Below are 12685 nucleotides of genomic sequence, written 5' to 3' on the forward strand. Positions count from 1 at the left end.
AAAACTGTCTGCTTCTTTGAAAATATCCTATGTTGTCTGAAAGGGTGATAACTTGGTATTTATCTCTCCAGATGTCTCTTTTTACAACCATTCATTTCTCTGCATTAATAACATACGGAATGTATAGCGTGTGTCTTACATGCTGTCGACTAATCATGGCTTGTAGCTAGTGTGAAAACGTCAGTGTGTATCTTACTGCACGATCCCATGCAATACCCATGTTAAAAGTGCAGTCATCTTAGTGTCTGGTGGAGTCAGTTATAACACATGCTGTCACTGCCCTGCTTCAGGAGTCAGCACCTTTCCCCAGCCGCTTGTCCCTTTTTTTTTTAACACTTTGTGGTAACTCGACTTGGAAAGGACTACTCTGGTTCAGTTCTTGAGGGAATTCATGCCTGCGAACATTAAATTTCTTAAAATTACACAGTTAGTAATAGAGTACAGGGCCTTCCTTGGTGGCTCAGTTGGTAAAGAATCTGCCTGCAATGCAGGAGACCCGGGTTCAATCCCTGGGTCAGGAAGATCCCCTGGAGAAGGGAATGGCAACCCACCCCAGATTGCTGCCTGGAGAATCCCATGGACAGAGGAGCCTGGCGGGCTACATGGGACCCGTGGGATTGCAGAGAGTCGGACAGGACTGTACACACACACGGAGTACTGACTGCGTTACATGTTCCGTGTCTCAGGAGAGCACGCATCTCACGCACCTGGCATCTTATTCAGTGCTGCTCTCTGTAGTGTGAGGGCTAAATCCCTGACCCATAAAAACTGCAGTTTCATACGACTCAAGTGAGTAGACAGTATAAGCCTTTCGCGCTACCCTCTGGAGTCAGACTTTGATAGCAGACCCCTCAACCCCCCCGAGGCCTGGGCAAGTGACTGAGACGCCCCTGCATCTCCTTGTCCTTTCCGCAGAGAAGACAGAGCCTGTCCACATACCACAGAGTTACTTTGAGGATTAAAATCAGGTAATCATGGGAGACATTTGAAGGCTTTCCGTAAATGTTAGCTACTTTTATTATTGCTATCATCGTTTTTTGGTTTCATTATTATTTTTATTGTTGTTGACATAGAAATGTGTAAAAGCAAAAAGAAATCTGACCAAGAATAGAATAAAATAGGGCTGACTGAAAACAAAAGCCAGGTTTCGTGCTGACATCACCAGATCAGTGGGACAAGAGTAGGAGGGAGTGCTTGAGGGAGTCGTGCGTTGCTCTAAGGTCGCAGAAACCTGGACTGCCCTGGTGGCTCGGATGGTAAGGAATCTGCCTGCAGTGTGGGGGACTCGAGTTCGATCCCTGGGTGGGGAGGATCCCCTGGAGAAGGGGATGGCTATCCACTCCAGTATTCCTCCTGGATAATTCCACAGACACGGGAGCCTGGTGAGCTACAGTGAGACTCTCGCAGAGTCGGACGTGGCTGAGCGACTAACGCTTTAACTTTCACGTAGAAACAAATATATACATGTGTCCATGGATGTACGAGGAAGGTGTGGATTAGGGAGTCACTGAAAGTCAGAATTAAGACTGGTGATTTCACTCGCAAAACTCTGCATTAGAAACATGAATGGTGAAGGCGGAAACCCCCACCCCGATGCCCTTGGTGTTTGGCGCTGGGTAGGAGACTGTGAGTTTTCCTGACACGCACTGTGTTTTTCTCCTGGGTTCATTTATGTGATGTGCTAATGATGATGCTCCTCCTTGCCCCTTTATTCTCTCCATTTGCGATTTGAAAACATATTAAGGTAATTTATGAAGCAGTGATATATATGTAGGAGGAAATGGGAGAGTTTGTTTATGAGTGGGCTAGGTAAAGGTATTTCCACGGAGGGAGGGAGGAAAGGAATGGTATAAATATGTCTGGCATTTTTCCCCTTCAGAAGTTAGTTCTAAACTAACTTTCCTGTCACCAATAACTTTTGTCTTTTCCTCTGTCTTCTAGAGGGCCAGCAATGATGCCAGTCAGAGCGATACCAGTATCTCATCATCAGAGCCAAAGAGCAGAAGTAGTCTTCACTTACTGGCCCATGAAACAAAAATTGGGTCCTTGTTAAGCAACAACAGTCTCGATGTCAACGCCAGAGCAGATCCTGGTCCAGATGAAGATGACCTGGAAGGGGATTCTTTCTTTGATGACCCCGTTCCCAAACCAGAAACAGCGTACGGTTGGTGAGTAACCTGTGCTTTTATCTTATCAGACCTGAGGCTTAGAAATGGAGTTCTGAGTGTTTTATTTTGTGTTTAAGAAAATGAGCTACCTGTGGTCTGTAATTATTGAATTCATAAATCTGATTTTGTGTCCTTAAAGCCTTTTAGGGCTTAAGGAGTCCAGGTTTTGAAAGACCTGGACATTAATGATTTCAGCAGGTAGGTGTGTGGTGCGTGCCGGCCGCATGCCAGGTGCAGCAGTGATGAGGCAGGCAGGCTCTGCCTCTGGGAACTCACGCTCGGACCTCAGCGCCAGCAAGGACCAGTCAGGCGCCGTGTCGGGGGGATGCAGCCGTGTCGGGGAACCGAGCGGTGAGGGCAGGAGTGCCCGTGTGGAGGGCCGCTGGGTCTCGAGGCGTCGGAGAAGGCCTCAGCCCCAGGGCAGACTCTCAGAGGGGAGAGGAGGCCAGGCCCGTCGTCGGCGGGATTCCGGGGCTCTGCGGGGAGGAGGCCGCACGGGTGGAGGGCCGCTGGGTCTCGAGGCGTCGGAGAAGGCCTCAGCCCCAGGGCGGACTCTCAGAGGGGAGAGGAGGCCAGGCCCATCGGCGGGCTTCTGGGGCTCTGCGGGGAGGAGGCCGCGTGGGCCACGGTGTGGCAGGCCCGAGGGCCGGGCCGAGGCGCCTATGGGAGGTGGACTCGGGCCGGGGGCGCAGCAACACAGCCAGGCCTGGCCCCACTGTGAGGGTCCCAGAAGCCCTGGGGTCTGAGCAGCAGAGTGACCGGAACAGACCTGCGCTGTGACGGGATCACCTGACTGCTGGGTCTGCAGATGGGAAGCTGTGGGGTTAGCCGGGTGGAAGTGGTGAGGATAGTTGATTAGGGATGTATTCTGAATTGGGATCCAAAGGGATTTGCTGGTAAGTGTGAGAGAGACAAAGCAGGATCACAGTACCTCCAGGGTATCCAGGCTGAGTGACTAGAAGGTTGGAACTGCTGTCACTGAGGTGAAGAGTGGAGAGAGCAAGGCTGGCCACACGGGGGACCCTGTGACCGTCCGGACCTCACTTCCCACCCGTTAATTTAAGAAGGTTGTCAATGCGAAGAAGTCTGTTTTCAGGTGTGGGTGTGAAGGGAGAGGTCTGGGCTACAGGAGACAGGAAGGACTCATCCATCTGAGCTAAAGGCCTGGCTGCGGAGCCGAAGGGCCCCTGAGGAAGGGGCGCTGCAGCGGGAAGGGAACCCGGAGGCCGGGGAGACGAGGAGGCCAGGGCGGGCAGCTGAGCATCATACCGTGCTCAGCGTCTGCAGGCCGCCCGGGCCCTTCCCGGGCAGTCTGCTCGAGGGGGCCGGGCCGGGGCGGGTCAGGGTGGACTCAGTAGAGCCGAGAGTGGAGGGCTGTGGGGACGAGTGCTTTCCCGCTGAGTTGACTGTAGGGGCGCAGTGGACGTGGTGGCGGCTGGAGGGGACACGGGTGAGAAATGTCATGGTGGGAAAGACAGCAGCATGCGTGTATGTTGCTGAGAAGCACCAAGTTCTAAAGAGGGAAGCTGGAGACGAGGTCATAGAGGGACGGGACCCCTGGAGTGCTGGAGGGGTGAGGGGCGCAGTGTCCGTGTGAGCAGGTGGGCCAGGTCAGCTGTGGCCGGCCGGCAGGGCCGTGTCGGGTGTCATGCTGTGCTCGTTGGCTCCCGCGCTGTCCTTGCCTGCATCTCTGGGCCCCTGAAGCGGCTGCCAGTGAAAGCGCAGACAGTGAAGCTGATGAGAAGGGCAGGTTCGTTTGTGGGACAAGATTCTGGTAATAATGTCTTGCGTGAATTTGCAGTGATTCTTAGTCTACTTTGCCTTGCAGGTATACATTTTGGCGTCAATCTGTGACATGTATATTCTTTATTTCTCAGCCCCTGCGTTGCCTATGAGATGTAATCAAGTTGCTTACGTGTTAGGGGCAGCATGTGAGAGCCCCATTTAACTGTACACTTGTTTCTCGTCAGGAGAAGTGAACCCAGCAAGCAAGTAGGAGGCCTTGCGTCGCTCTCGGATGGGCCCCCCTTAAAAAGTGGGCTCAGCTCCCTTGCTGGAGCCCCTTCATTGAAAGAGTCTGAAAGTGAGTGTCTGAGGGTTCTAGATTTGCTGATTGAAGACATGTACTTCGAAGGCTGGTGATATTTTTCCTCTAATTATGTATGATCATTTTTTTTTCCATAAAAATTTATGTAAAATCATAAGAATAGCCTATAATTTTGCTACTCAGTGATATTTTCTGTTAATATTTTGTTACTTGTAAAATTTCTTTTGAGTCTGGTCATATCTTCTATACTTATAGTTCTCTATTCTGCTTTTCCTATGCCGTGAAAATACTTTTAGAAAATTGAGTTTTTAGCTGTCTTATATAATAAATAGACATAATTTTAAGCCATCGCTCTTACTGGACATTTAAAATGACTTATGTAGGATTTAAGTACAATTAATTTTTTAAAGCTTGCATCAGAGATTCTGTACATACCACAGTAATCGTTGTAAGAATGTTAGAATGCTCCTCTGCCTTTGGAGGTCTGGATCAGCTGTATGTTTTTGTACGTAGCAGAGATGGGGATGGTTAGCTAGACACGGGATGGTGACGAGACCAAGGATTTAAAGGCACAGCCTTAAACATGTAGTAAGCATGCGGATGAACTGTGTATACTGTATCAGAGTAAATACAGGATTTAACTGCCAGTGTTTAGAGCATACATGTGCCTCTTTGAGTAGGTCTTTATTAGGAGATTGCTCTGGGATTTTGCATAATCTTGTAGTGCTACTAAGCTCCCCAGGTGGCGCTAGAGGTAAAGAACATGCCTGCCAGTGCAGGTGATGCACGCTCCATCCCTGGATCGGGAAGACCCCCTGGAGAAGGAAATGGCAACCCACACCAGCATTCGTGCCTTGAGAATCCCATGGACTGAGGAGCCTCTCGGGCTGTAGCCCACAGGGTCGCACAGAGTCAGACACGACCGAGCATGCACGTGCTGCTCCTGAGCTTTCGTGAGACGTGGCACCACTGTGGATGGCGTCCCCAGGGCGCGCACAGGAGGTGGTCTCTGGCTTCTCTCAGCGTCCAGTAACCTGGCCACGTGTCTGTTAGACCGCCACGTCAGTGCCCCTCCTTTTCTCCTTTCCTGCGGCCTTGTCACCCTCAGCGAAGGCGTCCAGAATGCCATGATCGTGCCGCTCTGAACACTGATGCGGGAGCAGTGGCTGAGAGAGGGCACTTGAGGACGAGGGCTGCAAGACGGAGCCGTGAGGAGACGAGCTTAGTGAACGAAACAGCCGTTACATTGGAGCGAGAGGCAGGAGTTTAACCGAGAAACATAACTGATGAGAATAATTGTGGTCTGTGAATGCATACCCAGTAGGGCTTCTTATGGTTGGGTAAAAATGGTTTCGATTGCCAAGTTCCAAAAAAGAATATAGTACGGCTACAAAAGGTCTGTATATTATAGTAGTGTGTAGTTGAAAGGGGTGTGTGATACATAATGTAACCATATTGTATTATATAATGAATAATGCAGTGTAATTAGTCACAATTCGTAATTTCTTATTAGTGTTCAGTTATTATGTGTCAACAGACCCTGAAAAAAAAACAGTTGACATGGTTTAGAGACTGTTGTATTCTAACAGACAATTTAATGTGAATATTTTCTCCTGTTCACAGGTAAAAGGGGAAACACAATTCTAAAAGATCTTAAATTGGTCAACGATAAAATTGGATCACTTGGCTTAGGTAACTAAATTTCCAGTTTCAGTGTTGATGACTTTCAGGTGATTGGTTTTTAGAATAAACCTTAAATGAGGGTCACTCAGCGTGTCCAGGGCTCCTTGTACTAGTCAGAGGTGCCCGTGTTCACAGACGGCACTTTGCATGTTTAAAGCACAAGTCAACAAACTGCAGAGGGACAGAGCGGGTGTTTCCGGCTTTGTGGGCCGTGTGTAGCCTATGTCGAGTGTTGTTGGTGCTTTTACAGTCACTGAAAAGTGTAGAAGTCACTCTTAGCTCACAGGTTGCATGGAAACAGGTTGTAGGCAGATTTGGCCTGGGGGTCAGCTGTCCATAGAACCGGGAGGTCAGCTGATGGCCGGTTCCAGCACAGTATGTGGTGGCTGTTTTGTCCTGGAATCGGCTGCAGAAGCTGGAGGCGAGTAAGGGGGTGGTTAGTTTCCCCAAATCCAAATGCAGCCCAGCTGTCCCCACTGTCTTAGCTGGGTTTTCACTCTTCACTCTGTCTGCCTTGGGGTAGTTTTTGAAGGAAACGTGTATGTCTAATTGTAGATATTGTGAGGTATGTTTATTATAAATATATATGTATGTTTTCTTAAACTTATCAGGGACTGGAGAAGAAGATGACTATGTCGATGATTTTAATAGGTAAGAAAAATGGTTGGACAAGAAATATATAAATTGTAAACAATTTCCAAACAGGACAGTATGACAAAATCACGTTTGTGCTTATTTAGTGTCTTTCTTCTCTTTTTTGTGTTGATTGAACGTGGGTTAAAGAGAGTTAATCCAGAGTTGTCCCTAGCCTGTGAAGCATGTTTTTGATGTCACATTAGAATAAGAACTTCTTCACCATGTTCAGGGAGCTTAATGAGAATGAGAAGAGGAGCCAGCGTTGAAGGGGCGACTCAGAGGCCACCCGAGCAGCGTGGTCACGACTGTCGGTGCTTTTGCCTCCCCTGTCTGACCTCAGTGGTGGGAATTGTCCACAATTGGCGTAAACAAATCGCCCTCTCAAATTGTTTTTCTGATTCAGATGACATTTCTTGATATTTTGTTTCAAATAACTTTTTTATAAATGTAAAGAAAATATAATCTATGACTAGGCTAATTAATGGGGAAGTAATATTTATTGTAGTTCAGAAATTTCAAATCAGTGTGAGGATTTTATGCAATTGATAGTTTTTCTTCCAATTTAGGATTCATGTTTACTTTCTAGCGTACAGTATTTTGAGAAATGAAATTTTGACAATCTGGGTTCTCTTCTTTGATGCCATTGTGGTCATAGTCGCCATTGTGGACCTCAGTCTTCTCACCTGTTAAATGGGCTGGACGGCTCCTGCTGCCACTGCTAAGTTAGCGTAGGAGCAAGGGAGGCCGGGTGTGTGGGATGAGTGGCATCTAATAGTTTATTCTGTTTTATTTAAAGAATTAAGATGCCCGAAACACAGAAGGATGGTACTTACTCGTTCTAAATGCTTGTGATCAGAGTTCTTATTTTTCTTTTCCCCTGAAATTAGTACCAGCCATCGCTCAGAGAAGAGTGAGCTGAGTATTGGGGAAGAGATCGAGGAGGACCTCTCTGTGGAAATGGATGACGTCCACGCCAGTGATCAAGTACCGTGCTGCCCTCCCCAGGCCTGCCATCGGTGCCTGCCCTCCCCAGGCCTGCCGTCGGTGCCTGCCCCTCCCCAGGCCTGCCACCGGTGCCTGCCCCTCCCCAGGCCTGCCATCGGTGCCTGCCCCTCCCCAGGCCTGCCGTCGGTGCCTGCCCCTCCCCAGGCCTGCCGGTGCCTGCCCCTCCCCAGGCCTGCCGTGGTGCCTGCCCCTCCCCAGGCCTGCCGTCGGTGCCTGCCCCTCCCCAGGCCTGCCGTCGGTGCCTGCCCCTCCCCAGGCCTGCCGTCGGTGCCTGCCCCTCCCCAGGCCTGCCGTCGGTGCCTGCCCCTCCCCAGGCCTGCCGTCGGTGCCTGCCCCTCCCCAGGCCTGCCGTCGGTGCCTGCCCCTCCCCAGGCCTGCCGTCGGTGCCTGCCCCTCCCCAGGCCTGCCGTCGGTGCCTGGTGCCTTGAGTCACTGGAAAACTTCAGAAGCTAGGAGAAAAGCAGTTGAAAATTAGGAAAGGTTTATGCTGGGGTTTCCTGCCCCAGATCTGAGGACAATACCTGTCATGAATGTTTTCAGTTATGGCCCGCTTTGCTTGTGAAACACCTGCGTGTTATTACTGGGACGTCCACTGCTGTGGGCGTAGGTCAGCTCCAGTGGGTCAGGACTGGAGTCAGAGCCCACTGCCTCAGGGTGTAGACAGTGTAGGCAAGGGGTCCTCATCAGAGAAGTCCCTGTGGGAGGAGGTGGCTGCAGAGGAGCCCTGTGCGTGCCGGAGCTGAAGCAGAGACTGGCCGCAGGGTGTCAGCGAGCCCGAGCAGGCGGGGGATGAGACCGCACTAACGGGCACTCGGGAGTAATGTCAGGACTCCGAGCCCCGAGCAGGCCGGGGGTGAGACCACACTAATGGGTAAAGTCAGGACTGTGAGCCCTGAGCAGGCTGGGGGTGAAGTCAGGACTCCGAGCCCCGACCAGTCTGGGGACGAGACCGCACTAACAGGGGTAATGTCAGGACTGCGAGCCCTGAGCAGGCCGGGGGTGAAGTCAGGACTCCGAGCCCCAAGCAGTCCGGGGACGAGACCGCGCTAATGGGTAAAGTCAGGACTGCGAGCCCTGAGCAGGCCGGGGATGAGACCGCACTAACAGGCACTCGGGAGTAATGTCAAGACTCCGAGCCCCGAGCAGGCCGGGGGTGAGACTGCACTAACGGGTAGAGTCAGGACTGCGAGCCCTGAGTAGGCTAGGGGTGAAGTCAGGACTCCGAGCCCCGAGCAGTCCGGGGATGAGACCGCACTAATGGGTAAAGTCAGGACTGCGAGCCCTGAGCAGGCCGGGGGTGAGACTGCACTAACGGGTAAAGTCAGGACTGCGAGCCCTGAGCAGGCTGGGGGTGAAGTCAGGACTCCGAGCCCCGAGCAGTCTGGGGACGAGACCGCACTAACAGGGGTAAAGTCAGGACTGCGAGCCCTGAGGAGGCCGGGGGTGAAGTCAGGACTCCGAGCCCCGAGCAGTCCGGGGATGAGACCGCACTAATGGGTAAAGTCAGGACTGCGAGCCCTGAGCAGGCCGGGGGTGAGACCGCACTAACAGGCACTCGGGAGTAATGTCAAGACTCCAAGCCCCGAGCAGGCCGGGGGTGAGACTGCACTAACGGGTAAAGTCAGGACTGCGAGCCCTGAGTAGGCTAGGGGTGAAGTCAGGACTCCGAGCCCCGAGCAGTCCGGGACGAGACCGCACTAATGGGTAAAGTCAGGACTGCGAGCCCTGAGCAGGCCGGGGGTGAGACTGCACTAACAGGTGCTCTGGGGTAAGGTCAGGACTCGGGTTTGGAGACCCACACCTGAGCTGCCTGTCAGCAGAGAGCAGAGTGCCCAGGTGTGTGTCAGATGTGAGATGTCAGGTGACGCCTCAGGGTCGGGTATTCGTGCCCATGGTAAACCGTGGGAGGCTGCCTCTCGGGTTAGGGTGGCTCCCACCTGGAGGTGAAGCTTGCTTTGCAGAGTGAAGTAGGACTCTGCCTGTCACAGACTGCCATGGGGGGAAAGGCCTTTGACCCAGGCAGTGTTGTGTAATGAATCTGACCTGCATTCTCATTCTTTGATGTCTGTTTGCTTCCGCAGGCTTTAACCTTTGATCCTCAGTTTCTTTATTCCTGAGATGGGGCTGTTAATGCCTCCCTTAAAGGGTTGTTCTGAAGGTTAAGGGATAGTATGTGAAATGCCTTCTTTGGTTCCTGATACAGTGTACTAATAAGTTTGTAGTAATTTTTCTTCTCTTACCATTTCACCTTATGTCATCCTAAAGAGTTCTGAAAAGACTGCTTTAAAGTTACCAAAAGAACCACAGATTGAAGATTTTAGCGGTCAGTCTTCTTGTTAATGTCGAGTTCACCTGGCAGCTTAGCTTTTGTTATCGTTGTCAATTTCAAAATAGGAAGAAGAAAGTGAGGAAGAGGACTTTTTAAAAAAATTACATATTTGGAGGATAATTGCTTTACAGTGTTGTTTTCTGCTATACATCAATGTGAATCAGCCATGGGTATAAAAAATATGTTCCCTTCCTGCCGCCCGCTCCCACCCGCTCCCACCCCTGTAGGTCATCACGGAGCACTGAGGTGTGCTCCCTGGTCATAGAGCAGATGCCCACTGGCTTGTATTTTACATATGGTGATGTATGTGTTTCCACGCCAGGACAGGGACTTTTAACTGTGAGTCAGTTTGTAGAGTATAAGATAATATTTTAAGTTAACAGCAATAGGCTAAAGATTATTTAAGACTGTTGTCTTGCTGACACTGATTCTCTTCTTTCTTTTGAACCACAAGCTTGACGACCTGACGCAGGACCTGACTGTGTCCCAGCTCAGTGACGTCGCTGATTACCTGGAAGACGTCGCCTAGGCCTGAGAGAAGCAGGCGTGCTGGTCGGCAAAGGACGGGACTCGCTGATCAGCTCGTTTTTCTCTCCAGACAATCGCTCTTTGCTGGAATGTCTGCTCCCTGTTGGTGCCTTGTGTTTCAAAAGATTACAGATATTTTTAAAAATTAACCTTTCATTATACTAAACAAAATAATTCCTATTTGAGCCCATGTGTGGAAGATTTAATATTCCTAATTTGGTTTAGGTACATGTTTCTCTATGAAAGTTGATTAGGCTCAAATTCACCACAAGGAGGGAGCCGGTACAGTGCCAGTATTAAGCGCGTCGCGAAGGCGTCAGTAAAGCGGTAGTAAAGCGGTAGGTTCACGCGGCTGCGGCTCCACGTGCCTGCCTGCGGGCCGCCTCCGGGGCTCAGGTGTGGCAGCAGCAGGAGGGGCGTCTGCAGTCGGAGGGGGCAGTGGTGGTTGGTTCCGCAAGGAGCTGGCCCGTGGCCCGGAAGATCTGCCGCCTGGAGCCCATCACTGTAAGTTACACTTGATAGGTTGACTTGGCTTTGCATTTCCTTCCATTTGGGAGGTTTGTTAGACCATTAAGGTTATGTTAAAATCCTCATGTGTGTCCTTCTTAGTTTTGCTCGTTTTAAAGATTAAAATCTAGAGGTGCTTGTGATTTTTGACTTGTGGAATTGTCCCTGATGCATTTGAGGTCACTGCCTTGGGTCTGTGTAAGCGATTTTATTCACAGGTTTTCCTCATTGCAGTTATAATTTATTATTTGTAAAGATGCTTTGAAACATATTAAATACCAAAATGCATCTGAAACCATGTGCTTTCATTTCAGATCTGTAAGTTGGTTATATTCAAATCCACATTGGACTGAAACAGTGGTCATGACCTAAGACCAGACCCAGATGACCAGTTTTACACACTGTGCACAGTCTCCCTGGGACCCCTCAGGGTCGAGCCAGGGATGGAGTTTGGGGCAGTTTGGTGTGTATCTGCCCCCCCACCCCGCGCTTCTGTCTGTATAGGTGCTGACACCCGTGGTCCTGAGTGTTAAAAAGAACTGCGGAAAGCGAGGCGTGCTTGTTCGTAAGCACAGCTGTGACCGAGGGTTAAATTCTTTCCTTTTTAATTTCAATTAAAACTTTTTATTAAGAGTTGCCTTTGTTAATAAAAGAGCAAATTAGAACTTACTCATTGATCTCAAGAAGTGAACAGACTTTGTGGTTTGTATACCAGTTTTTCATTTCATACTAGTCTAAATACTACACACATGTTTACTGGGCTCTGAAACGTGAAGGAAAATGATAATGTGAGTATTTAGATTATATGACATTAGAATCTGATTTTGTAAAATTTCAGTGAAGCTGAGCCATGAACCCCAAGAGGAAGCAAGACAGAGTGTGGGCCGGGGTGGCCTGGAAGCCCCTCTGTCGGCCCCCAGCCTGTGGGCGCTGATGTTGGTCTGTCGTGGCCCACACCCGGTCCGCGTGAGGAGATAGTGCTGCGTGAAGATGCAGTCTGCTCTAGAAGTCCCCCAGTGTGCGGTCATAAAATGCATCTCTTGGGTGTCATCTCTGTAAACAGGCACTTTCTATAAAGATTATAGTTCTGGCCCTCTGGAATCTGTCAAATATGTGATTTATTTTTTTGTATTGTTTGATAGGAGGTAGATTTCTGTGAAATGATTTAAAATCATTTCAGTAGAATAATCATTAGGGTGTAGCTCTTTAATCTTGTGGGAAACTTTTGGATAGTAGCATGTGAAATTTGTCGTTTTTCTGTTACCCCTCGAGTCTGATCTTCTGGGGGGATGGGGAGAAAGATGCTAAATAGGAGACTCTGTCATCAGGTGCTGTGTCTGTCTGATCCAGTAGATTTAGCAGCTTCAAATTCTGCTCTGAAAAAGCTGTTTCCACGTGTGTTCCTTGATTAGACAAAGTTTTGCTTGTGATTAGCATTTTCTTTTTGTTAAGGAATACATGGGAGAATTCCATGGACACAGGAGCCTGGTGGGCTACAGTCCATGGGGTCGCAGAATGGTTGGGCATGACATAGTAACTAAACACCAACAAATACACATTGTAATACTAAGCCAGGAAATACCATTTTTACCATAAAACTTGTATTTTACAATGGAGTTTTTCGAATGTTTTTTTGTCAGATGCCAATAAAAGTCTTGCTTCATTGATGATTAAAATAAGAGCTCACGCTTTCATATTCTGCAGTGACAGTGACCAGGCACCCACCATCCTCACGTTGCCCTTGTCCCGATCTGATGCCCCTCCTGCCTCTGGCCCCTTCCC

General features: G+C 49.8%; 1 protein-coding gene across 18 annotated transcripts in view; it reads left to right on the top strand.

Moving 5' to 3' along the window:
- Positions 1–12579, top strand: part of CEP43 (centrosomal protein 43) — a 29886-nt gene extending 17307 nt beyond the window's left edge. For 2 of the 18 annotated variants that reach the window (XM_081529244.1, XM_081529251.1), the window contains 6 exons: positions 1942–2168; positions 4139–4251; positions 5839–5907; positions 6510–6549; positions 7422–7654; positions 7825–12579. In XM_081529244.1, coding sequence (XP_081385370.1) covers positions 1942–2168; positions 4139–4251; positions 5839–5907; positions 6510–6549; positions 7422–7654; positions 7825–7967 — 825 coding nt within the window. In that variant the 3' untranslated portion in view covers positions 7968–12579. Of the gene's footprint in view, positions 1–1941; positions 2169–4138; positions 4252–5838; positions 5929–6509; positions 6550–7390; positions 7655–7709 lie in introns of all 18 variants that reach the window. The other 16 variants (XM_081529242.1, XM_081529249.1, XM_081529243.1 and 13 more) reach the window with 9 other exon arrangements.
- Positions 12580–12685: the final 106 nt, after the last annotated feature.

Source organism: Giraffa tippelskirchi, chromosome 9 (assembly GCF_054371585.1).
Source record: "Giraffa tippelskirchi isolate mGirTip1 chromosome 9, T2T-mGirTip1v1.2.pri, whole genome shotgun sequence".
In the NCBI taxonomy this organism is placed as follows: domain Eukaryota; kingdom Metazoa; phylum Chordata; class Mammalia; order Artiodactyla; family Giraffidae; genus Giraffa; species Giraffa tippelskirchi.